Source organism: Colletes gigas, unplaced genomic scaffold (assembly GCF_013123115.1).
Source record: "Colletes gigas isolate AHSC1104 unplaced genomic scaffold, ASM1312311v1 Colletes_gigas_Sc00002, whole genome shotgun sequence".
Classification (NCBI taxonomy): domain Eukaryota; kingdom Metazoa; phylum Arthropoda; class Insecta; order Hymenoptera; family Colletidae; genus Colletes; species Colletes gigas.
This window is the reverse complement of record NW_025106631.1, coordinates 5,007,825-5,032,324: the sequence shown is the minus strand read 5'-3', so window position 1 is coordinate 5,032,324 and position 24,500 is coordinate 5,007,825. Positions and strand designations below refer to the sequence as shown.

The 24,500-nt window shown below is 42.0% G+C and overlaps 1 protein-coding gene across 3 annotated transcripts in view; it reads left to right on the top strand.

Annotated features, from left to right (window-relative positions):
* LOC122399260 (four and a half LIM domains protein 2) overlaps positions 1-24,500 on the top strand; it is a 138,946-nt gene that overhangs the window by 38,732 nt on the left and 75,714 nt on the right. For 2 of the 3 annotated variants that reach the window (XM_043399840.1, XM_043399815.1), the window contains exon 2: positions 1,812-1,897. In XM_043399840.1, coding sequence (XP_043255775.1) covers positions 1,812-1,897 — 86 coding nt within the window. Of the gene's footprint in view, positions 1-1,811; positions 1,898-21,893; positions 22,022-24,500 lie in introns of those variants that run through there. The other variant, XM_043399850.1, reaches the window with a different exon arrangement.

Genomic DNA, 24,500 nt, shown 5'->3' with positions numbered 1-24,500 from the left:
GTTAACGTCCGTCCATCGGAGATGGGCAGACTCATAGTCGCGAAGAAAAAGTCGTCGAGTCGATCCGCGTTCAAAGTTCCACCGAGTAAACACATTCGGTAACATTTCCACAGATCGAGGGTGAACGAACTTTTTTAAAAAATAAGTCTATTTCGCGAGTGGCGCGATCGAAATTATTTACGATCATCTTTTCTCATTGACACTTGCGTGAAACCTTCGAAAATTAACTCTTTCCCGGTGCCTGTTAAAAAATATGAACGAATTTGTTAAAAAGGCAGTCTCAAATTGCACGTGAAAATTAGATCTGGATTAGAATTAGGGGCGTAAACGTACAGTGTATAAATATTCCTAAATATTTATGAAACATCTCGTGGACTTCGCAGGGCTCCAAATTTTGCCCAACTAGGTGGCGAATTAATTCTAAAGACAAATTAATAAAACGGTCCATTCATTAGGTTAATGAGTAATCGATTAGAAGTTACGAAACTCGCTGAGATTGAAATGGCTTGTCGAGAGGAGGGGGATCGGATGATTTACCGCGAAAATGGTTTTCTGGCGATGTTTGGTCGGGGGTTCGTGGTGGGGAAGAGAGGCGTCCTTTCACCGGTGTGACTCAGGACGAAAAATATGTTAATTAGAGGAGGCTGGCGAGCTCGTTCGCTCCGGGAGATCATTATTCAGGATTACTATATATAGAGAGCTAGAGACACATCGTCTTACATATTTTCCATCGCGCTTGTACCCTGTCTACTCGATATTTGGCGATGACGGAGCCGCGAGCCGTTCCACCGTAGGCGTACCGACCATATATGACGGGGCCGGAAGGTTCTTCGACGCATCCAACGCGCCTCGAGCTTTCCATCCTTCGATGCTTTTATCTCCAGCTTCGTAAACGCTGCGACGCGTTTGGTATCGCGCATTCGAGACGTCAAAATGTCACCGAACGGGCCGTTGAAAGGCGCGGACGTGGGTGAGGACGGTTAGAACACCTCGTCGCGATATTAGGCCCCTCTCGAGAATCAATTTTCTTTTTTGAACACCATCTGCATCGTTATTTATGCCTCAGTTCCCCCGTGCATAGGAATCACGATTGCTCGAAACTTATTCGTGAATTTTGCTCAACCGTGGGCATCGTATTTTAGGTGAAAATTGATTTTTTCTTTAACCCAGGTCTCGTTTCCTTTTATCGGTAGCCTTTTCCATGTATTTACGTTTTGTCAATCACCAGTGGACACAGAATGACATTTTGCAAGAATCTTGTATTTCCTCTTGGAGACTTTCGATACGAGCATTTCGATCTTCTCGTAACTGAAGTAACGAAAGGCTCCGGTTAGGTCGAATCAAGGATTCATCGAATCCGCCGCCTTCGGCGACTGACATTTGCGAGGATGATCCAGACCTTTCACCATTTTGCAATTAACGCGACCTGATATCGCCGGGAGGACGATTATCCTTATCGAATCGTTGCTCAAGCGTAGATCCTTATTTGGACGTGTCTTTCTCTTCCTTTCGTAATAGTAATCGTAATCGTGATCTTCATCGAAAATTATAATCACTTTCTAACGTGGAATAGAATCTTCCACGTTCCATTCGTTACATTCTAAACGCACCTTAGCGTGTACTTAACGCAAACTTGATTATTTACCGTTTGATTAAAATATTCCAAATATGCTTTTATGTGTTTAGTCCCCATCCAACCCTCGAGTGAGGCCTTTGAAATCGCTCTTTAGTTTGTAATGCAAGAGAATCTCCATTTTGAAAGGATCCAGGATCGAGGGACAGATTAACACCAATTTTTTCTTGGTTCACAGGGTGTCCTGATCACGGACGTCGAAGAGGGCCAGCCCTGTTTGCAGTGCGGGGAAACGTGTTCAGGATTTTCTCCACACACATGGAGGTAAGTTCGAAGCTCCGAAAAACGCTAGCCTAAACTCAAGAATTTCTCGTTTTCGATCCATAACACAGGCTAGCTTTGACACGAGTACGCAATTTCTATTATAAAAAATAAATAAAATTACACAAATTTTACTTGCTCACGTTAAGAATCGAATACATTGCAGAACACTGTATTTTGTCAGGCTAAAAAACCAGCAAAAAACAGCTGTATCCTCGCCGATAGCATCTACGAACTACCAACGTAATTTATTTCTTCCGTTCGTAGATCGTACTTGAGATTCTCAAACGACTTTTCTCATCCAGGTTGCAGCCTCGATTTTCAACGATACCAGTTTTATTATTCAGAAAATTCCTGCTCGTAGAGGAATAAAATCGCTGACGACTGGACGGGACTGTTTTGTTCGTCGTTCGATTAAAATTCGCGGGAAGAAAGTGCCGTCGCGATAACGGCGAACCGGAAACGGGCTTCCGCGAGGCCCCGACGATATTCCAAGCGGGAATCGCGCCTCCGTTGCCAAGTTATTCGAACAACATCGACGCGTTTCGACGTCTCCAGTCTTCCCGCGCCCGTTGACGCTCGTACGCGATCCGCTCGAGTGATCGATCGATGAGATCCCATCGCTTCTCAATTAGCTGTACACCGTCTAATGCATTATATCGATCGACGCGGTCCCCTAATCAGGATATCGGGTTGCTCGCTCGGAATAATTATCACCGTCCATTAGCTCGAAGGACAGGAAACGCGTAATTTTCTGGCCTTTGATTAGCGGTAACGCAGAAACGCGAAAAAGAACAACTTAATACGTTCCGTCCTTAAACGGAATAATCTCTAAACGCTCGCGCCGGAAGCTCGCTTTCACCCGACGATCGCCATTTTCGCTAGTCCACCCACTAAACACGCGTATCTAATCGTAAACGTAAAGCATAATGTAAGTTTCATGTACTGGTAGCTCCGTTTTAAACGAAAGTAAGCAGAAATTTGATGTTTTCAATATGGCGGCGCCGTGGATGTATTCGGAACTTATAGCTGGAACTTTTTCTTTATTATTTCCACAATATTTCTGTCTGTTTCTCCTAAATTTTATTTGATTTAGAATTTTTATTCGAACTCGATAGAAAATGGCTGTCTTTCTTTATTTCTCCAAAATTCCATTCAACGTAGAACTGTTTCGAGGTTATATTCTCGAAAACTGTGTCCCATCCATAACTCGGAAATTTTTACAAAATAAGTCGTTACAAAGGTCCCCCGTTTCGATCATTTTAAGAGAGTGTAACTGTTCCAACCCCCCGTGAACGGGAGATTCAGGGTGAAATAAAATAGGAGGCGATCGGAGCGTGAAACTCGGGGATCGTCGAAGGTGGATCCGCGAGAGGATCGAGGACACGATCGGAGGAGAGCCAGAGACAAAAGATCGGTGTCCGATCGGCGTGACCGAATCGCCGGATAGCTGTTGCCCGAAAGGCTCCACGGCGTATCCATTATCCGAAGCGTAACTGAACAGCGGTGAAATTACCGGTCGGTAATTACCCTCCGTGACTTACGGGCCAGCAATGCGGTAATAACGAATTAATTGGCCGGGCACGGTGCTTCGCGGGGGAGGGGCGGCGTCGTTGCTCCTTCCAGCATCGAGCTGCCTCGAGGAGAAAGGTTGGGACAGCATCGCCTGGGTGCATTTATAGCCTCGATCGGACGAATTCACAGTTATGCCACCTAAAGCCATTCGAAACCACCCAAACGAGAATTAAACGACTCGCTACCCGAATGTCGCCTCGATCTACGCATCTACGATCTCTGGTCACGAATTCATTTCATCCACCATCGGTGTTTCTCAAAACTCATGACTTCCTTGAGATCCAAAGACGATTCTCTGGGGTCATGATGATGAGAGATGGAAATTTTAGACGTCATGATATTGGGTAGTCGATCGAAGAGCGTATATCGAGCACTTGCGAGAGAACGATCCCTCTGGTGGCAAGTTCTGGAGGTAATCGCCCAACAGAAACGGAAAAAGGTTAACTAAATTTTGATTTCGATTTAAATTCTTCATCAGTGATCTTCCAACGAATAATTATGCCCCAAAATATTTTATTTTTATATTTTATACACACGAAGAGATATAGTCGCGATCGTTTAACGGACGAGTTGAAATTTGTCGATTTCTTCCGGATCGCGTGTCAAATTAGGCTGGTCGTAAAAACAGGGCCGTCTGGTAGACACTGTTACAATTATTCGACGAGGCGGACATAGCTCGTTTCAAAAATAAATCGTTGACACGCGAGCGCGTGGTCGGCGCACGTCGGTCGTCGGCGTGTGTGCCCCGGTCGCGATAAATTTAGATAATTATGATTCGCGTCTCTCGATCGGTATCGTTCGAATTTCTCGTGCTCCATTCACGAGGAAAGCGGTTACGAAATGGGTTTCTGTACCGGGCGACGCGATTTCATTTCCAGCCGTCGATTTGTCCTACATTCCGGGCCCGCGTCTCGAGCTTAATAATTGACGATAATCGAAGCCAAATTGAGTTTTATTCCATACCGAAACGCCCATTCTGTATATTTATTCGTGCAACAATAAATAATTGCCTTATTTGTTTCGTTGGGATTACCAATACTACTTAATAATACAAATTATATTAATTTCAGTCATAATTATTGGGATTGACGAACAGTTTAATTTTAATATACTTTAAATACTAGTTGAGAAGAATTCTATTAATTACACAAATTACTGAGATTAAGGAACAGTTTTATCATCGTATTCTAAAGTAGTAGTAAAATTGTATTACAACTTATTTTCGTAGGAAATTATGTCCATCAGCAAAGTCACTAAACATTCTTTCTACGAGATTACAAAAATCTACTACAAATATTAAATATGCAAGAAAATGATTTCAATAACATTTCATGACGAGTGCAATTTAGTCGAAAGAACTCGCTAGTCAGACCCTGTCACCGTATGACGAGGGTGTTTAAGAACAATACGACCGTTTGAAAAATAAAACGCAACGGGTGTGTCGTTAAAATTAAATTCCGTCCACGTCTGGTCGATGCTAGGAATTTTCACGGATGTTCGATCGTGTCCGCGATCGATACGAGTCGTTGTAAATTCATTTCCATCGAGGTTTGCGCGACCGCGCCTCCGTTTGCGGAGCGCCTACGCCTATGGACGTCGATAATTTACGCAATAAAAGCGAACGGGTTGCGGGCGTCGACGGGCCGTGCTCGCCGGCGTATTTTCGATTGTCGTGCTGCGCGTAAAATTGCACAGACGTCGCGGCCCAGCGCGATAAACTTTCTTATCGATTCGCGGGTCCGTTCGATACGAGATATCGCGCGACTCGCGACGCTCGACACCCGCCGCGCCAAATTCAATTCTCGCACCGACCCAATTCGCGTTTAACGTCCAAAAAAGATACACTCGACTCTGCAATTCTACTGGTGGGCCTTTGCACTGTGTAACGTTTGTAAACAAAGGTTTTTAGTATCAAATTTTTCAGTTGAATTCGCTTCGTTTGAATCTTAAATTTATTTCGAACGAGCATATGGAAATTTATTCTTCTCGACCTCGTTGTTGCTATTTAAAATAAAAATTCTATATTATGTCCCAAAATAAGATCGCGATACTTTGCCGTTCGAATATAATTCCCTCATAAAATTCTGTTTGCCCGGAGATCCCGAAGTGGAGTAGATAATCTGATTCTCTCGGCAGCTGTTTACCAAAGATCGTCGTTCTCCGTGGCACGTGCTGTTATTTATAGATTTATCAGTTGCCAAACACCTACGGAAGTAAAGTCTCGCGGATCGCGGGAACCTGCGCCTGTCGGTTCGCCGCGGTCTTAATTCGCGGCTGCAATTTAACGTCGATGAACGAGCCCCGGTAGCTGTAAGCGTTTCGCTGTCGTATAACGCGGACTCCGCGAATTTTACGAGCGTATCGCGTTCCGGGGCGACGATCCCCCGCTGCAGCTAACACGTGGCCCCTATTCGCGGTTTCGCTGTTTGCCAAACATCGACGGCACCGTGGACGCCGTTCCGTCTCTCGCGCGCGGGCTCTAATAAAACGGGTAATATTTCTGCACGCGTCATAAAATAATACGCGATCACGGCGACGTAAATCATCGATAATAATGCGCGATCGTTCCGAACCGACGTCGAAAAAAAGCTTTTACGAGCTGGTTTTTTCCGTCGACGCGGCGCAAACAGTCCGTCGAATCGTACTCGGTGGAAGTCACTGCAAATTTTTATTTGTGAAATTTTTATTTGTGTAAAATTTTTGTGAGATTGTCGAGAAATTATATTTTTTAGCGTCCATTAGTTTTTTAGAGAGACAGGTATTCCAGTTACGACTTTGGGGGTAGTTTTCACCCCTCAAATATGAATGTAACATAGGGAAACTTTATTTTATTTGCATGGAATAAGGAGTGTATAATCTGTTGAAATGTAGCTAGCAATCAAAATCTTAATTAAGTTGAATATTAAAATAAAAAGGATCAACACATCTTCCACCAATTCCCCAATGTATTATACATATAATATTTTAGAGTACTCTATCTAGCAAATTTTGTCAAAATCTAGGTAGAGTCAGGCCTTGAGTAGATTCGGTGGAATCTAGGCTTAGAACAGTCTAGGTCCAATGCAGACTAAGCTCGACATGGTCCAGACTGGACCGACCGTGGGCGTAGGAAAGCCTCCGAGCGATCGAGCGACGAGATTAACATAGATCCCTCGGTGTCGATGACGGATCGCATTAATTTGCAACAGCGAGCCCGTGGCACTCGCGATGACTAAGGCTTTTTGTTTCTCCGTTTCATTTTTTCGCGGACGCTTCTCGACGCCCGTAACCTCTATTTTCGTTCGATGCAACTCGTTAAAAAATTTATTGTTCAGTTTGTTTTTAACTCTGTCCTGAAACGATACACCGTCGAAATCCGTAAATCGACATTGATCATTGTCAGTCACTGTTACTGTCTGAAAGGGTTAAATTAAAAATAAAAAAAACTTTAGTCAAATAGTAGTAGAAGCTCCAAGGAAATATATTTCTTTTTTTTAATTTTGTGTTTTTGAAATGTTTAGGGAGTATTCTACTTTAGAATTTTGAGAAAAACGATTTTATATCCTGAATAATATGCTTTTTGAATTTCCATTTTCGATGAGTGAGATGACCAGAATCGTGGCAAACTTTGTTAAGGTTAACTCGTGAAATATTGAATATTTTTCTTTCAAAAAAATTGTAAACATTCTTCGAACCTAGATCTAAAGATACGCGTGTAAACTTATTACAAAAATATTTCATCGTAACCCGGAAAAAATTCCTAAAGTTCCGCTGAAAAATGGCGTTCGATGAGCTAGACCAACACTGTGGTAACCATGAATCTTTGTTACGATATCTTCTGAACTATCGAATATTTTTTTCTGAAAAAAATTGTAGGTATCCTTCGAACCTAGATCTAACCATACACATTAAAATTCGATACAAAAATATTTCCCTGTACACCACAAAAAATTCCAAAAGTACCGATAGAAAATGGGGTTGAATAATACCAAGATTACAGCAACCATTTTTATGAAGATATCTCCTGAACTGTTGAATATTTTTTTCTGAAAAAAATCGTAGATATTCTTCAAACCCAGATCTAAATATGTGCGTTGAAACTTGATACAAAAATATTTCCCTGTACACCACAAAAAATTCCAAAAGATACGCTAGAAAATAGGGTTGAATAATACCAAGATTCCAGCAACCATGGATCTTAATAAAGATATCTCCTGAACTGTTGAACATTTTTCTCTAAAAAAAATTGTAAATATTCTTCAAACCTAGATCTAAATATGTGCATTGAAATTTGATAGAAAAATATTTCCTCGTACCCCACAAAAAATTCCAAAAATACTGATAGAAAATGGGGTTGAATAATACCAAGATTCCAGCAACCATGGATCTTTTTGAAGATATCTCCTGAACTGTTGAATATTTTTTTCTGAAAAAAATTGTAGATATTCTTCAAACCCAAATCTAAATATGTGCGTTGAAATTTGATACAAAAATATTTCCCCGTACCCCATAAAAAATTCCATACCGAGAGAAAATGGGGTTGAATAATACCAAGATTACAGCAACCATGGATCTTTATAAAGATATCTCCTGAACCGTTGAATATTTTTTTCTGAAAAAAATTGTAGATATCCTTCGAACCTAGATCTAAACATATGCATTGAAACTCGATACAAAAATATTTCCCTGCACTCCACAAAAAATTCTAAAAGGTATCCTAGAAAAATGGCGTTCGATGATCTCTTGTCGAACGCTTTGGATCGCAATAAATTGGAAAAATTGCTGTTCGGCGGTGTCTGTGTCCAGGTTCTCGAGTTGCCAAAGTCGTCGCCGGTTTCGGTCGAGCTGGCAAAGGAGCGGAGGATCCGATTCGAAGCGGAGCGACGCGTAAAACCGGTAGCCCTGGCCAGCAATTGCTCGAAACCCGAGTCACGCAGGCTCCCGGCACACCGACGCCGATCGTCGCGCGGCGTCCTCGGGCGCACCAGAAGCTCGTGAGTCATTCCCCGTGCTAGCTGCCAGCGGCTGCATCGCGCGTCTCCTCCTGGCGGCTCCGAGGAACACGTGCTTCGAGCAAATACGCGCCAGTGCAGGGCTGGCGGCGAGCAACGTCGACTCGCGCGAGTTCCTTTTTGCCTTTTCGCCGCGACTCTTCGCACCTGGCCGAAGACACGATCCGCGTCCCTCATCTGCCCCCCCCCCGTATTTGCCCCCCCCCCATGCTCGACGAAACGCGAGTGAGTGAGTGGCTGGATCGAAAAAATCGATCAGACGTCGGTGCAACGCGAGCGGAAAGAAAGATCAGAGAGATTTGGGTCAGAATTTTGGGAGGTTTCTTTATCACTGGCATAAGGAATTTTATAGAATTGGAGATATGTGTGTACTGCAGGGGAAAGGAGGGAAAGGTTTTTTTGGTCAGACTTCGAAAGACTGCTCGTTAGTGTAAGACGTGGCTGTATATCTATCACAGTGTATAGAATTAGATCGTATTAGTTCGTACAATAGGGGTTCCCCAATTTTATTTTGCTCTTTCACTGTCTTTTGATTTTCTGTTCAAATAATCAAAGCTCAGGTTTGAAGTGAGACTAGATTTCATGTAGAGAGGTTTGGGAGAGATTTCTTGTTCTTAGAAGTGAATGGGACGCTGCACTGGGTCAGTAGTAGGGATTCAATACTGGTATTATGTCAACAAAACTATATTGTAACCGATACAATACCAAAATAACAACACCTTTGTAAATAATATTTCAATCTTTATCATTTCGGTATTTCGTTTGAGTAAGAGTATTTATAACAATAAGAAAACATTACAGAAAATTGCAATGCAATCAAAACACCAAAAACATTATCAACAAATACAGATAAATGTATCGTTATTTATGAATTACAGTAGCAATCCTCTGATCGTCATTGTCGTTGGTCGTTGAGATGTGAACAGTGGTGGGGGATGATTTCGTTGCAACTGTCCGGGGCCACAGAGCGTGCAATAAGCGAGACAGTACCGTGAGACCCCTCTAAGACGCACAGACGCGTTTTTGATCGTTTCGATCCCAGACTGCAGCATCAAAGCACCGCATTCTCCACTTATTTTTAAGTCTCGAGGGTTCTCTGCGATAAAAAAATGATTCAAAGGGGGGCTCGTGGTGAATGAGAGGTTAAGAATCGTTGCAGTGTAAATACAATTCTGTTGGACAACTCGAACTTGACACCGCGTACGATTAAAAATTCCTGACTCTGGAGCAACAGTACCTACGTTGTTCTTGATTCATCACACGCACATAACACGCTCTTTCTACGCATCTCGCGGCTCTCATGCCACACGTCCATTCTTCGAAACGCTCGGTGGCATCTCCCCGAAATCGATTCCGAGGAATTACGCGATCCCCTTTCGCTTCGACGTAAACACTCTTCGTTTCGATCGTGAAATTAAACGGGAGCCTGTGTTTCTGGACAGCAGATTTAATTAGTCGTGTCAACTGGTCTTTGTCAATTAATCTTCAATAATTTGTAGTTAAAAAACACAGAAGTAAATACTCAAAGAACTTAGGATTTAGTCCCCCAACAGAAGAGATTGTCTGTGCAGGAGATGAAGAATAAGATTAGAAAGTCACCCCAGCAGCCTGACCAAAAAGCTATTATACATGCAGCAAATGTACCTAGAAGACTACGCAGAAAATATCCTAATGATCCTTTTCACTGACAACACACGTTGTAGAGATGCATACTAACGAGGATGCATCTGCGTGGTATGAACATAGCTCGAGTCAATAATCTTCAATATATTTTAGATTTCGAATGAAACAAAATAACATACAACGTTTTCTCCCAAAACAGAACTGATCAACTCTAAGTTCAATAAACATACAATAGTTTGTTAATCGTTTCAAAGACACGTAAATCTACAGCGCCGGTCACCAGTGACCCCCACGACGAGTTAATTTCAAACTTAATTTTAGTTCCATATTATGTATACCGTGACTATTAGGATCATGCTCGTTACTCCATTCCTATTGCCAGTGATGTTATTAAAATATTCACGAGTATTGAGGCTCGTTGAGTTTACAACACCGGTCACCGGTGACCCCCACGACAGTCGTGTTAATTTCAAACTTAATTTTAGTTCCATATTATACCGTGACTATTAGGATTATGCTCCGTATTTCATTCCTATTGCCAGTGATGTTATTAAAAGATTCACGAGTATTGAGGCTCGTTGAGTTTACAACGTCGGTCACCGGTGACCCCCACGACAGTCGTGTCAATTTCAAACTTAATTTCAATTCCATATTATACCGTGACTATTAGGATTATGCTCCGTATTTCATTCCTATTGCCAGTGATGTTATTAAAAGATTCACGAGTATTGAGGCTCGTTGAATTTACAACGCCGGTCACCGGTGACCCCCACGACAGTCGTGTCAGTTTCCAAACGTCTCGTCTCCCCCAAACTGATCTTTCTTTTGCTCAGCAGCGTACGTCGAGCAGTCTGAACGCTAGAAAATCGTTCTACGAAGCGAGAGTGCGGGATCACAGTGGTGTGTCTGGGATCGTAACGATTCTATTCAGGACGCGTCGTGTGTTTCCAGGGTTCGACGTCTCGAGAGTGTCCCGTGCGTGGGAGTCGGGTCTAGATACCTGCTTTCGTCCCCGTCCAGCGTATAGGTAAAATAGGATTAACCCGTTTGATCGAGATCAACGGGGGGCCACTGGCTGCGATCGATTCCGGTCGGGACGGAGCACCTGTTGCTCCGTTATCCGTTTAATTGTCGCGTTTTCGACCGGAATTCCACCTTCGAAAGCCCGTGGAGACTTCTCGCGTCCCGCCCAAGCCATCTCCGTGAATCTATTCCTCGCAGTGATCGCCCATCGATATGCAGATAGCGAACCCTCGTCGTCGCGGCGACTCTTAACTCCTCAATGGCCGCGGATTTCACGCAAACACCGCGTAAAGTTTCCGTATAACTGAAATTTCTACTGCAAACTACGTCTAAATTATTTATTTATTATTATACAGGCTCATGAGCGAAGAGGAAAAGATATGGGGTTTAAACTGGGAAATTTTGCGCGCCAAAGGATTCTACTCGAATGGTCGTTCGCGCGGGAATTTTGAATTTACGTAAACTTGCGACTCGTAGATCCTCAAAGTGTGGTGTAATATTATTATAAAAGATTGCAAAACTAAAAATATCATGACGAATAGTGTAACAAGACTTGGACCTTAAGAAATTTAATAAATTGATCCAACGATGACTCGTGTCAGAAATAATAAAATCAGCCAACAATGGCTGACGAAGTTAACGTTTATAAATGGAACTGATTCGTGAATTTTCAAGTTTCAAATCATTTTCCTATTTCGGTCAATCTTTCATACGGTTTTTAATTGTTTTATATTTAACGATGGTCGTCACTGTCCATGGGTTTGCGAGGATAGGATCAGAAGAGATTACACGAAACGCAGACGGTATCGCCGCGCGTCTGTCTTCTCTTATGGTCGTGTATCACCGTGAAAGCGTCGCTGGTAACACGTTGTTGGGCGCGTTAACTCGGTCGCGTACCGTTAACATCCATTTGCCGTGTTACAGCCATACGGGGAACTCGGGATACAGCGCATGGAATCGTTACAACATTCTGGCTCTACGATCGATCTTAGACTTCTCAAACCGATCAGACATTCCCCTCCGTAACGATTCTATCGTTCAGCCAAAAATGTGGAACCGTTCTCCCATTTCTTCATAGATTTTTCGAACCTAATTATCCTCCTAACATCGATGTATGCAACAGTTCGGACACACCTGCCTTCGTGCGATATTTAGGAGCACGTATGTACGTCGACGCAGATAATTCTGCGAGCCCACACAGTGTCGTGGTATGCAGGTCTAGTTATTTCGAGCCGGAAAACACGGACGATTAAATTTCCGCGCGAATTTTACTTCATAATTCTGAAAATTCGAGCAATTAACGAGTCTCGAGTCCCGAGTCGGTGCATACGCAACTTTGTCAGAGCAAGCTCGCGAAAATATTTAATATATTTGGGAAATTTGATTAAAAATTGAACCACGCTGGTTTCAACGCGAGGCGTTCGAATTTTTCGACGACTAACATAATTTTCCCGCGCGGTCGAACGACGCTGGTGACTCTCGATCGCGACTTCTCGATCCTCAACGGCGGGAACATCGAACGACGAAACGCGGAAAGTCTAACGGGGCGGTTTCTTTCGTTTCGCGCGATTTAATCGTGGCCTATCCTCGCGCGCGCACTCGACCGTCTATTTTAAATCCAGCCACCGATCGGTCTCGTTTTTAAACGCACTAAACGCTGATTTACAACCGGCACCCACCGCCAGGCCGCCCTCCGGAGCGTCGCTGCTTCCGAAAACACGATAAAAGTCTATTCCCGTACCCTGGCCCTGGCCTTTTCGCCGAAACTCACGGTTAAGTGTCCGACCACCTTCCTATCGGCGTCCCCCGATTAGGGTTGACACCCGACCGTTCGAGGAATCAGGCTAAACCATTTTTAGACATTCCTAGACACGAGGAAACAAGCTGTCTCCACGGAAATGGGACCGAACGTTCGGTGGAAAATAATTACGCTTTTTTCCTTTCGAAATTTAGACAAAATCTAATCTCATTAGAAACCATACACTTTGTAATCCTTATTTTATTTTTTTTGTACTGTATTTTACGTGTACTCAATTCGGGGGTAATAATAAGTATCCACCTGTTCGACGAGTAACTATATAAATATTATCCATATTTATTTCATTCAACAAATAAATCATAATTTCTAATTATAAATAAAATTTCTTAAAATAATATATTCAACATCGGAATAATTTTTAATATTGGTGTGTAACATGGTGATTTACGATGATAGAAATCGACTTTTAGCGTGCTAGAAAAATTCAAGTGATCCCAGCAGATAAAAGAACCATCCAAAAGAATTGTAATTTGATATCGTACATTTAGGGACGACACATTTTATTTACAATATATAGAATATTAAAAATTGTAAATTGCGTTGGATCAGACACTTTAGGAGCGAGGATCCTCGTCGACGTTCGTTGCAATATTGTTACCAGGAGTCGCAGGTGCCAGGAACACGCGTGTGGGACCACTACGTCACCCACGCGTGTCGCAGTGAGATCATTCTTATACTTTGACTTTCTTAGTCACGGTTGCCGGCCCCGTGTCGCTCGTTTCGCTGAAAACGCCTTTTGTCGGACTTGAAACTGTCCCGGAAAAAGACACATTCGCGCCAAAAACGATGATCCTTCGAGATCGTCCCGGAGGCGCACTGGGAGAACGAGTTTTCCGGGATACGCGACAAAGAGTTTTCATTGAAGCGTCCTTGTCGAGCTGTCTGATCGGTTCTCGAATTATTTATGAGACTCATCGTCTCCTTGAACATCCGTGCGCGTATAGATCGCGGTAATAGATCGCGACAAAGGGAAATGGAAGTCGAATGACGCCTGAGATCTTCCCTAAACGTTGGAACGATCGTGGATGGTCGACATTCGTTCCATAGATCGTTCGATCGTCAAATAATTTCATTGTTCGAGTATTAGAGTTTTAAAATGTAAAAATTCTCGAATGAGAATATCTTGGCGCTCTTGCACCGTACGAATGATATTGGTAAGCGTGTTCGAACGTTACATCTTGTCATCGATCGATTACCGGGTCATGCATACGAATGAATCGTTGCGGTAAGTGGTATCGACGATTCGTACAAGACGATTACAATAATCTGCGCGTGTAGGGGACCCGTACGAACACAGAGCCGCGTAATCGTGTACGAGTGTAGCGAATCGCTGTCGTAAAATGTCTTACATTAGCGTAAGGTGGGGCACAAGATCGCGTGTGAAGCTTTGTCACGATCTACACGCTGCACTCGCTGTAATTTAATATCGAAAGCGCCCGTAGCACGAATACGTTCTACGGCCAAATGAAAATCGAGTTTAAGAAAGGACGGTAAACCTGGACAGCCTGATTTATCGCCCCACATTGTGCTGTTCCGATACTGGAAATATTTTCAGATCGATGTGCAAAATGTTACGATAGTCGAGCACGGATTCCATTCGAGCAACGTCGAAGAATATAGAAAATTTCAGAAATCTTAATCCTTCTGGGATTCGCAGTCAGTGAATTGTAGTTTTAATAATAGGTACAGTTTTCTGTCTAATAATAGGGTATAACAAAACATCGATATTATCGCGACTTGTAAAATAAACAAAACGCGCAAACACAAACAAGTGCAAGGAGAGAGTTGTTTTAATTGGATCGTTGCCTGTGTTGGGCAAGCGTTGCAATTTGAGGTTTAGAGAAAGTTTTTTTTTTTATTTGGCAACATGTATGACGAATATACTCAATTCGTTTCGATAAACAACACATCGAAAGCAATAAATCATCGTCTCCCTAGAAAATCAATTTAAAACTGGAATCGAGAAACATATTTTCTATTACTCAACAAAATACCTTTGAATCAATGTTCAGAGAGTATATTTATTATTTAGAAATATTAAAAACCACTAACACTTTGCGAGCTCACAATCAGAGCGGTCACCGGTGACCACCAACGACAGTCGACAATTTACCATACCATAAAATAAAAAAAATCCAAATATTCCCGAAGCAAGAATTAAATTTTCACGCTTCCTCTGACGCGAAACATTGCAACGAGAAAATAGAGACACTCTAAAAAAGATATGTTCGCGTACGAAGAATACGAGGCGTAGAAAAATTTATGGTTCGAATTCGTGGCAATTTCGAGGAGACGAGATCCAAGCACGACAGTGAACACGACGTTGATGGTTCCCGGTTTGATAAACCGCGTCGGGGTCGTTGTCTCTGTTCGCGGGACGTTTCAATTCGCTGGAGCGCGCTGAACATGGTTGTCCCGGGCGACGACAATGCTCGTAGGGGGACAATAATAACGGTACTCGGGGGACTTTAACGCGCGAATTGATTTATGCGCGGTGTACCTCGAAAAGGGACGGGGGTGGGTGTCGTCGCCGCACGGAAAAAGGAGCATCGAAGCCGCCCCGCCATGTTGGGGATCCCTGAAACGCTATAACTCGGGACATTTTTAAGCGATCCGCGACACGGTGCGGCCGTATATAGCCGGGGGACAGGCTCACGGGCTCGTTAGAATGCGGTAACGGGGGGCCGCGTGTAATTCGAGAATTTCAGGGAAAGGGTAGCGGGTGACATTTCTGGTAAATATCGCGTTCGAGCGTGCACCCTATCCCTGGACTGTCGGGGGACCTGAATCACTTACTTAGCGGATCGGTTATAAGCCGTTTGGCAAACAAACGTAGACACGAGAGACCTTTTTCAAGGATCTACGTTCGACTGGTTCTCGCAGACACTAGGGCTGCTTCGTAACTGGCGACGAAACTCCACGACGAGAATTTATCTTATTCTGTTGGATAACAACTTCATTTATGGAGTAAAAAGCTCGGTTTATTTGTTGGGACAACGATCGACGCGGTATCTTCGTCGAGAAGTTCCTCGAGGATCGCAGGATCGTGATAGGGGTAGTTTTTCGACTGCCTTCCAGAGAAATAAAGCGTTGCTACGTAATTGGTAACGAAATTGCGCAGGATTTAGTTTTTGACAAATTTATGGGATGCAAACCACGTTTTATTTATTGAGACAACGATCAGAGGGACATGTTGATGTCTTGGTAGAACATTTTTCGAGGTTTACAGATTCATAATAGGGGTGGTTCTTCGACTGGGTATCTCCCAGAAAAATAAAGAGTACTATGTATAATAATTGGTAACGAAATTACACAGGATTTAGTTTTTGACAAATTTATTTGTGGGATACAAGTTTTATTTATTGAGATAACGATCAGAGGGATGTGTTGATGTCTTGGTCGAACATTTTTCGAGGTTTACAGATTCATAATAGGGGTGGTTCTTCGACTGGGTATCTCTCAGAAAAATAAAGAGTACTATGTATAATAATTGGTAACGAAATTACACAGGATTTAGCTTTTGACAAATTTATTTATGGGATACACGTTTTATTTATTGAGACAACGATCAGAGGGACATGTTGATGTCTTGGTCGAACATTTTTCGAGGTTTACAGATTCATAATAGGGGTGGTTCTTCGACCGGGTGTCTCCCAGAAAAATAAAGAGTATTATGTAATTGGTAACGAAATTACACAACAGAAATTATCTTATTTTTATGGATAACATCTTTATTTATGGAATAAAACCCACGTTTTATTTATTGGAACAACGATCGATGTTTTGGTCGAACATTTTCAGAAATTTATAGGATCACAGTAAGGGTAGTTTTTCGACCATATATCTTCCAGAAAAATAAGGGTTGCCACGTATGTAATTGGTAATGAAATGACACAACAGAATTGATCTTATTTTTATGAATAACAATTTTATTTATAGAATAAAAACCACGTTTTATTTATTGGAACAACGATCGATGTTTTGGTCGAACATTTTCAGAAATTTACAGGATCACAGTAAGGGTAGTTTTTTGACCGTATATCTTCCAGAAAAATAAGGGTTGCCACGTATGTAATTGGTAATGAAATGAAACAACAGAATTTATCTTATTTTTTTAGTAGTTTCTCGACCGTATATCTTCCAAAGAACTTTGATTTATTTTATTTTGACTCCATTCCATTCGTCCTGAAAGTAAATACTGTTTCGAAAAAACAAGGAGTATTTTTCCACGCACGATTGTTTATTCGCAGTATACAGTCGGTCGTTTCCACGCATTCACGGGACCATATGTATCGCGCTATAAAGTAGATTATACACGAGCAGTCCACGTTTGTCTATCGACTGTGAGCAACGTCGAACGTCAGCGTTCGTCACTTTTCTCAAACACTATACCCCCCGACGAATGAAAAATTGTTATTCTACGGTTCGGCGATTTATTTCTTCACGTGGGATCCGTCGCCTCCCGTGCACGTGTTACGAAACGTTCTCTGTATATGTATACGTTCGTTTCGTGTCTCGTCGGTTTTAGATATTTTCCGAATTACGGTGCGACCGTATCCGCCCGTTACGAAGATCGAAGATCAAACGCGGAAACCGTCGAGAACTTGGCACGCACGATCGGTTCGAAAAGTTGCATTTTACGTAATTTATTTTCACCGCGCGCGACATTCTATGTGTGTCAAAGCTCTATATTTAATATCGCGGCGGTCGGTCGGGATACCGCGCGCCGGGGCTATTTATTTGACTTAACCCGCTTGTAAAGTGCCGGTGGAATTTATCCACCATAAATCGGCAATAATTCCCGTGCTGGTAAACACTTCGATAATTCAACGGATACGGCCCCGTTTAAAACAAACCCTTAAATCTCCGTGATCGATCGAACACACTGTCGCCGCGTATGAAACGCCACGAAACGATCAGCTGGTTCTAATTCGACGACTGGTGTTTAACTTTGTCGCATGCAATAGCGTCCGCTTAAATGTCCACGAGTTATTCTCACCGTTTCTTAGCGTTCCTTGCTCCAGTTATTTACGATCTGCATCGATAGACGACTGTATTTATGCTCGACAGTGTGAACTGTATAGTTATGGGATCAATTTTATTAGAAAATTATTGCTTTAAAGCGATCATGTTCACGCAGTTGGTGAATTCGATATTGACAATTGTGGTACTGTGAATTGTTAAACATTTTGAAGATACGATGGTCTGCAATCTGGCAGAAAATCTTTGAAAAATAATTTATTTTTAATTAAATATAGTGGTTGATAAATATGGAATTTTGAATAAATTTTCCATCGTGGATGAATCAGTATTTGCAATACGAACGATGCTATTAGGATAGTTTGAATAAATGTGAAATATTGAAGTCGATAGTCAAATTATAACTTCAAAGCGATCATTCTCGCGCAGTTGTTAAGTGGAAACAGAGGAGAGTATCTCGGTATTCTAATAGAATTTAATATTAACAATACATGGTAGGATCGCGAATAGATAAACATTGAAAAAACATACTATCAAATAACTTTTAGAAAAAATTAATTTTTAATTAAATATAGCGGTTGAATATATTACATTTTGAATAAATTTTCCATCGTGGATGAATCAATATGTGTAATATGAACGATGCTATTAGAAAAGTTTGAATAAATGTGAAATATTGAAGTCGATACTCAAATTATTACTTCAAAGCGATCATTCTCGAGCAGTTGTTAACCCAGACCTAACCCAGACCTAACCCAGACCTGAGAGTGTCCCGGTATTCTAATAGAATTCGATAAAAAACATACTACCAAATAACTTTTATAAAAAATTAATTTTGAATTAAATATAGTGGTTGATAAATATAAAATTTGGAATTTTTCCATCGTGAATGAATCAGTATCTGCAATACGAACGAACCATTACAAAAGTTTGAATAAATGTGAGGTATCGAAGTGGACAGCCAAGTTATTGCTTGAAAGCGACCGTGTTCGCGCAGTTGTTGGGTGGAAACAGAAAAGAGCCGCGTATTTGTACCGGTTTCGGTCGGGAGCGTCGTTTCCATTAGCGGCGAGCCGCGCGACAACTCCGTACAATAAACGCGATGTTATCGTCAGCGAGTAAAGAGCGTTTACTCGCGCGACGAGATCATATCGAGGCTCTCGATCGCGTCGGTACTCGCTTATGCGAGCGGCCAGATACCCGCGACACGCGTCGTCGGTCCGTCGTCGAGCGGGAATGCGACGCGTGGGCGTGGAAAGCACGCGAAGGGATTAGAATTCCTGGCAAAAGCGCCTCCATCACGGTCTACGCAGCTTTTCTGATCGACGAATTCGATTTCACGCTAAAAAAAAATTAATTCAAAGAAAATGGATCCAAACGAGGCTTCACCCTTTGCACTCGGTTGCCCCCTCTGAAGGGATGTTCAAGCAAAGAATTTAAATGCACTCTCTCAGGGAACACAACAATATTATTGTCTTAATAATACATAAGCAAAGAATGTAAAAAAAGATATGTTTTCTTGGAGTATTTACTATTTATTTCATAAAAAAGTGTGCTTGAGTGTCTGATCGATGCAAAGGGTTAGAACGAGTTTCCAATCGTCTGAAAAGTTTCTTTTTCGTGAACAATTCGAGGGGTGTGGTGTGGCGATTAACTGACTTTTCTTTCCAATAACCAGCGATGAAAAAATATAGTCCCCTGATCGAACCGCGCGTTCCATCCTTATCGCGAGTTATCTTCGAGGCGTTGCCAAAGTCGAGTTTCCAAATCAGCTTTTTCCATTAGCGTCGACGTACGTTCCCCCGATATAAATACGTATCTTCAGCTTTTATCTCGAATCGATATGACGAATATTCGATGTTCTCGTTTCCGTTCCAAATTTCAAGTTCTCGATAACTTAACGAATCAACACATTTTTTTTGTATTCCCATTGTAACGTTCGTTCGTAGAAAATCGTGAGTAGATTAGCGTTCATCGATCAACGAATCGAATCTGCGGGATTTTCATTAACACCGCGATTGAGCAACGAGTCGCGTTAAGTAATAGCATCGACAGAATCTGATAAATTATTCCCATTAAACAAATTGAAAGACTCCCAACCGCGCGCGGTCCCGTAGGCGTTCATTCACTCCACGATATTTTCTACATACCGATTGCAACACGTTCGATTGTTTTGCACGCGTCGACGAATAGCCGCGACGTTTCACCGAATCTCGATATCGTTATCGAGCTCGATAAACATTTTCGAGACACGTACATCTGATATTACAAGTATCTCCTCGAGTCTTTCGTGGAAACCTCGACATTTTTACTTCTAATCATCAAAATATAAAGGAGTGTCCAATAATGGCGGCCTGAAGACTGGGTCTAATCGTTATTCGAATGCAATCTTGAAAATCTTGATCTCGATCGATTTTGTAGCCTCGATTAAATGCAGTGGAAAATGTTTTTTGTTAAAAATTGGTAAAATTGGTTTGCAAAAATATATTTATTTACTAGAGATTCTGGTAGGTCTCCTAAGACCCATTGCTTTATAACTTCAGCAACTATTAGATATTTATTTCATGTCTGAAATTCTCTGACAATAATGCATCGTAGAGTCGATTTCGTTATTGATATTTGGACTTTTCGAAGAGTATAGACTCCCTGGTCTGATCGTGTCTGACTTGTACTACTCCGGACGATACGAGAAAGTTTTCAACGAGCGTGTTGCCAGCATCGAGGGGGTATTTCGATGAAAAACAAAGATGCTTTCTAATCTGGCGCAACGACAGTTTTAAAAGCGGAAAGGCTTCCGGCTGGAGGCGCCTGTTCCACGGCTGAAAAACCATTTGTGGCTCCTCCGACAGACCCTTTTCACAAAAGTGCCGTTCTGTTAGCGAGCACGAGCCATGAACGGGGGCATTATGCTCTAGAACAGCGCTCAAATCAACCGACATTAACAGCCAGCGAGCAGACAGCGATTCCGATTAAGCCACGGAACAATTTAATCGTCCAACATTTTACACTCGTTCCTACACACTTCTTCAGCAATTTTCCTTCGTTCTGTTTCTCGATCTTTACCCTAAAAAAATTATACAATTCAAAACGATAATTTTTCGATGACCAATGATAAATTTAATCTAAGATTTCTCAACTCAATGATACAAATATTTATCACATATATTGATTCGATCCTATTGAAAATCACAACTTGCATCTTCTATTAACCCCTCTGCACTCCTACGTCGAATGTGACTCGTCATCAGTTTTTATCTCAGGAACTCCTTTGTCGAGTCGACATTTTTTCAAGTCCAAACCAAAGAGATATAAACTTGAAAATTACAAAATACAATAATTTTTAATCAACGTAAATTTCAAATAAAACACTTGAAAGCATTGGGAGCAGCTGGTAACAAGATTCAAATATAATTTGGAGTGCAAAGGGTTTCAAAAATTCAATTCAAATTTCCAATAGTATCCTTCCCCAAAAAAATCCATAAATATCTATCTTTTGGAGCCCTTACACGAGTCCATAATCTCTAAACTAGTACACCTCGTTTCAAACGATTAAAGGTTTCCCCATTTTCCCGCCAAAACTTCGATTCAAATTTCCACCGATATCCGATATCCAGCGCCCTTAAACCAACATTCCAGCAGTTTTCGAGTAACTTTCACAATTGAATCGCGATAAAATTGTAGATCCCAACTTCAACTCCGATCCGCGTGATCGATGCATCGAATTCGTTATCTCGAGTGCGCGTGCGCGTGCGCGTTGGCTACGCTCCCAGGCGATCGTTCTCGGTTAAATTTAGAGTATGATCGGTTGTTCGCGCTATCGGGACGAACAACCGGGCGATAAACGACCCTGTCAAATTTAAATCCCCTTTTTCCCGCGATACTCGCGACGCCATTGTTCCGACGAGCGTCAGGCGTCGATGTTCGCGCGGTTTCTTTCGTTTGTGGTGGTTCGTTCGATCGGAGGCCTCAGTACGAGAGAGATCGTCCGCGAATCGTGTCGCGTGTACACGTGGCGAGCGCGCCAAACTCGCGCAGACTCGGGCCAACCATGATCGACAAGTGGGACGGTCCGAAACGCGCGTCTGGAAACCAGGAATCGCTATACTACGCCAGACGGTGAGTCCACGACTGAAACGGGGCATACTTTCATCGATATGTTCAATTTCAACGTTTCAATCGCGAGAAGTCCTTTTCTAAAATGAAATTAATCTTAAAATTAGTACCTAGACGATAGTTAACAAGATCGATTTGTCTACGAGAAAAATAAAAGAGATTAAACCAAAATTGTGTACAATATTTCGATGTAAAATGAGGACACTGTGTATATTATTGTAGGTGTAAAATTTTAATTTAGGAGGAATGACCGTAGATAAAATAAATGGTCGAAAATTGCACGGTCAAACGATGTTTTGGAATTTCATTTTGAGAGAAAGAGAGAATTATTTCCAAGATAGTAGACAATAATTTAAAAGAAATAAAATAGAGCGAACGAAGTATTGCAGATAGATATTTTTTTTTTAAATCACGACGTATGATAAAGCGTGACCCGATCGAACTGTAAACGACATCTCTAATGCGCATAGTCAAAGAGAATTTATTATCGTAGATCGTGTCTAGGTCACGCGTTTCCGTCGATAGATTCTAATGGTTATTTAACGTATAAAAACATATACAAATACGCACGATCCTCATTACATCGCGTTTGACAATGTCCAGACAGAATCCACTGTTTACACGCCTGTGTCGTAAGGCTATTAAGATCGGTTTAGAACACATTAGCTGGGCATGACGTCGTCGTCTCCTAAGAAATAGTTTAAGATCATCACCATAAAGTAGATGCTTTGGCTAGATTGTCAACAAGGTCATTGATGAAAAGTAATGGACCTAAACGCGAGCCTCGAGGAACGGGCGATAATAATTTTCCGAGAAGCTAAATATAAATCGGAAGACCAGTACGAAAACCATATTTTATGGTATTTTAAGACGCTTTACAACTTCAACTTTGCAACAGTAAACGCGTTGAAAAGCACACGGGACTGCACGCTGCGTTAAAATGAACTTTCAAATATTCGGTTTTAGGAGGAACAGGAAAATCAAGTGAACCTAAGAGTTATTAATACATTTTATTTCCAGTCGTTTTAGACAAATTTGCCTGTTAGTTTCGCCGTGCTCGAAAATGGCTAATGTTAGATTTACTCAGCCATTGTACGTCGACCCATCGATCAATCCCCCGCGAGATTCGGATTACAAATGGATCGGGAGCACGTTTGGACGAAAAATGAAAGGTTCGTTGAGCCGTTAGGGCAACGTGTACGTCGTCGTGTCACGTATCCGACTTGTAAATCTGCCTGGCAGACAGCCATCTCCGTAATGGAGTAAATTTCTCTGCGGTTACGATAAATAAACGAGGCGATTGTGACACGATCGACGGTACGATCCCCCCGTTTCAGCGTCCCGTCTCGATCGCGTTCGTTTCGTAGTTCGATTTTCCGCGTGGAAAAACGACCGGAACCTCCGACAATTCGATTAGAAGAACAGTAAGGATTCCCCGCCGTCTGAGAAACCCGACAGGTATCCCTTTTCTCGATACTCGACACCAGAACGTGACTTCCCAATTAAAGCCTTACCGTTTTTCAACCCCCGACGAGGTCGTTCAGGGCCATTTCTTCGCGCCTCGCTCTAATTATCTTCGCTGGAATCTGTTTCGATCATTTATCTCGCCCAAATTTGGTGGATCTTTATTCTATTAAAAATAAAATAAAATTTCGAAGATACGAAACCCCAATTTTGCATCCGGAAAATTTGTATCGTAGAGGGTCGAAAGGTCAGAGTCTTTAACGATTGAAAATGTTTAATTTCCGTCGAGTCGAGCCTAGAAATTTGAAAAATGATTGGATCTATCATTCACGTGTCGATTAGTGTGACTGATTCTGTGAATCACAGTACGATTAAGTACAGTCTGTCGCGAGTTTCTCTAACTGGATCACGGAAAGTTCATTTAATGCAGAATACCAGGCCAAGTAATCAGCTGATTGATTCGTTTATGCAGAAAGAGCAGGTCAGTCGTCGTACGACGGTTGCTCGAGAGTCAATAACCCGGGCTGCGGCTGTATAGGATCATAATTATGGCAATAAACGGACATAGGTGTGCTGGTGTGGTGGAAAATAAATTGAAGAAATCTCTGCTGCATTCTCGCCGCCGTGGCCTGTGTGTGTTGCGACACTGGGATCAGATAAAAGAACCATATTTCAATTGCCAGTGGAAAAAGCTGGACAAAAATTCATGGCAATTCAATCGTTTCTAAAGACAGAAAATACCCAACAATTTACTGAATTAAAATAAAATTTACTCATCGATTAACAGTAGAAAACAAAAATACATCTATCACGGTTAAATTCGTGTTTGGAGCATCGACCATAGGAACTCGCTATATCTCATTTACGCTTGCTCCTACAACAAAAACACACATAACATAATTTATCGGAAATCAAATTTAGAAACATTTTCTATTCCACGAAAATTGTCAATTTGCAAACGGGGTCGAAGAAAATACAAAAAAAAGAATCCGTCGACAGAAACTACTTCGACGCTTCA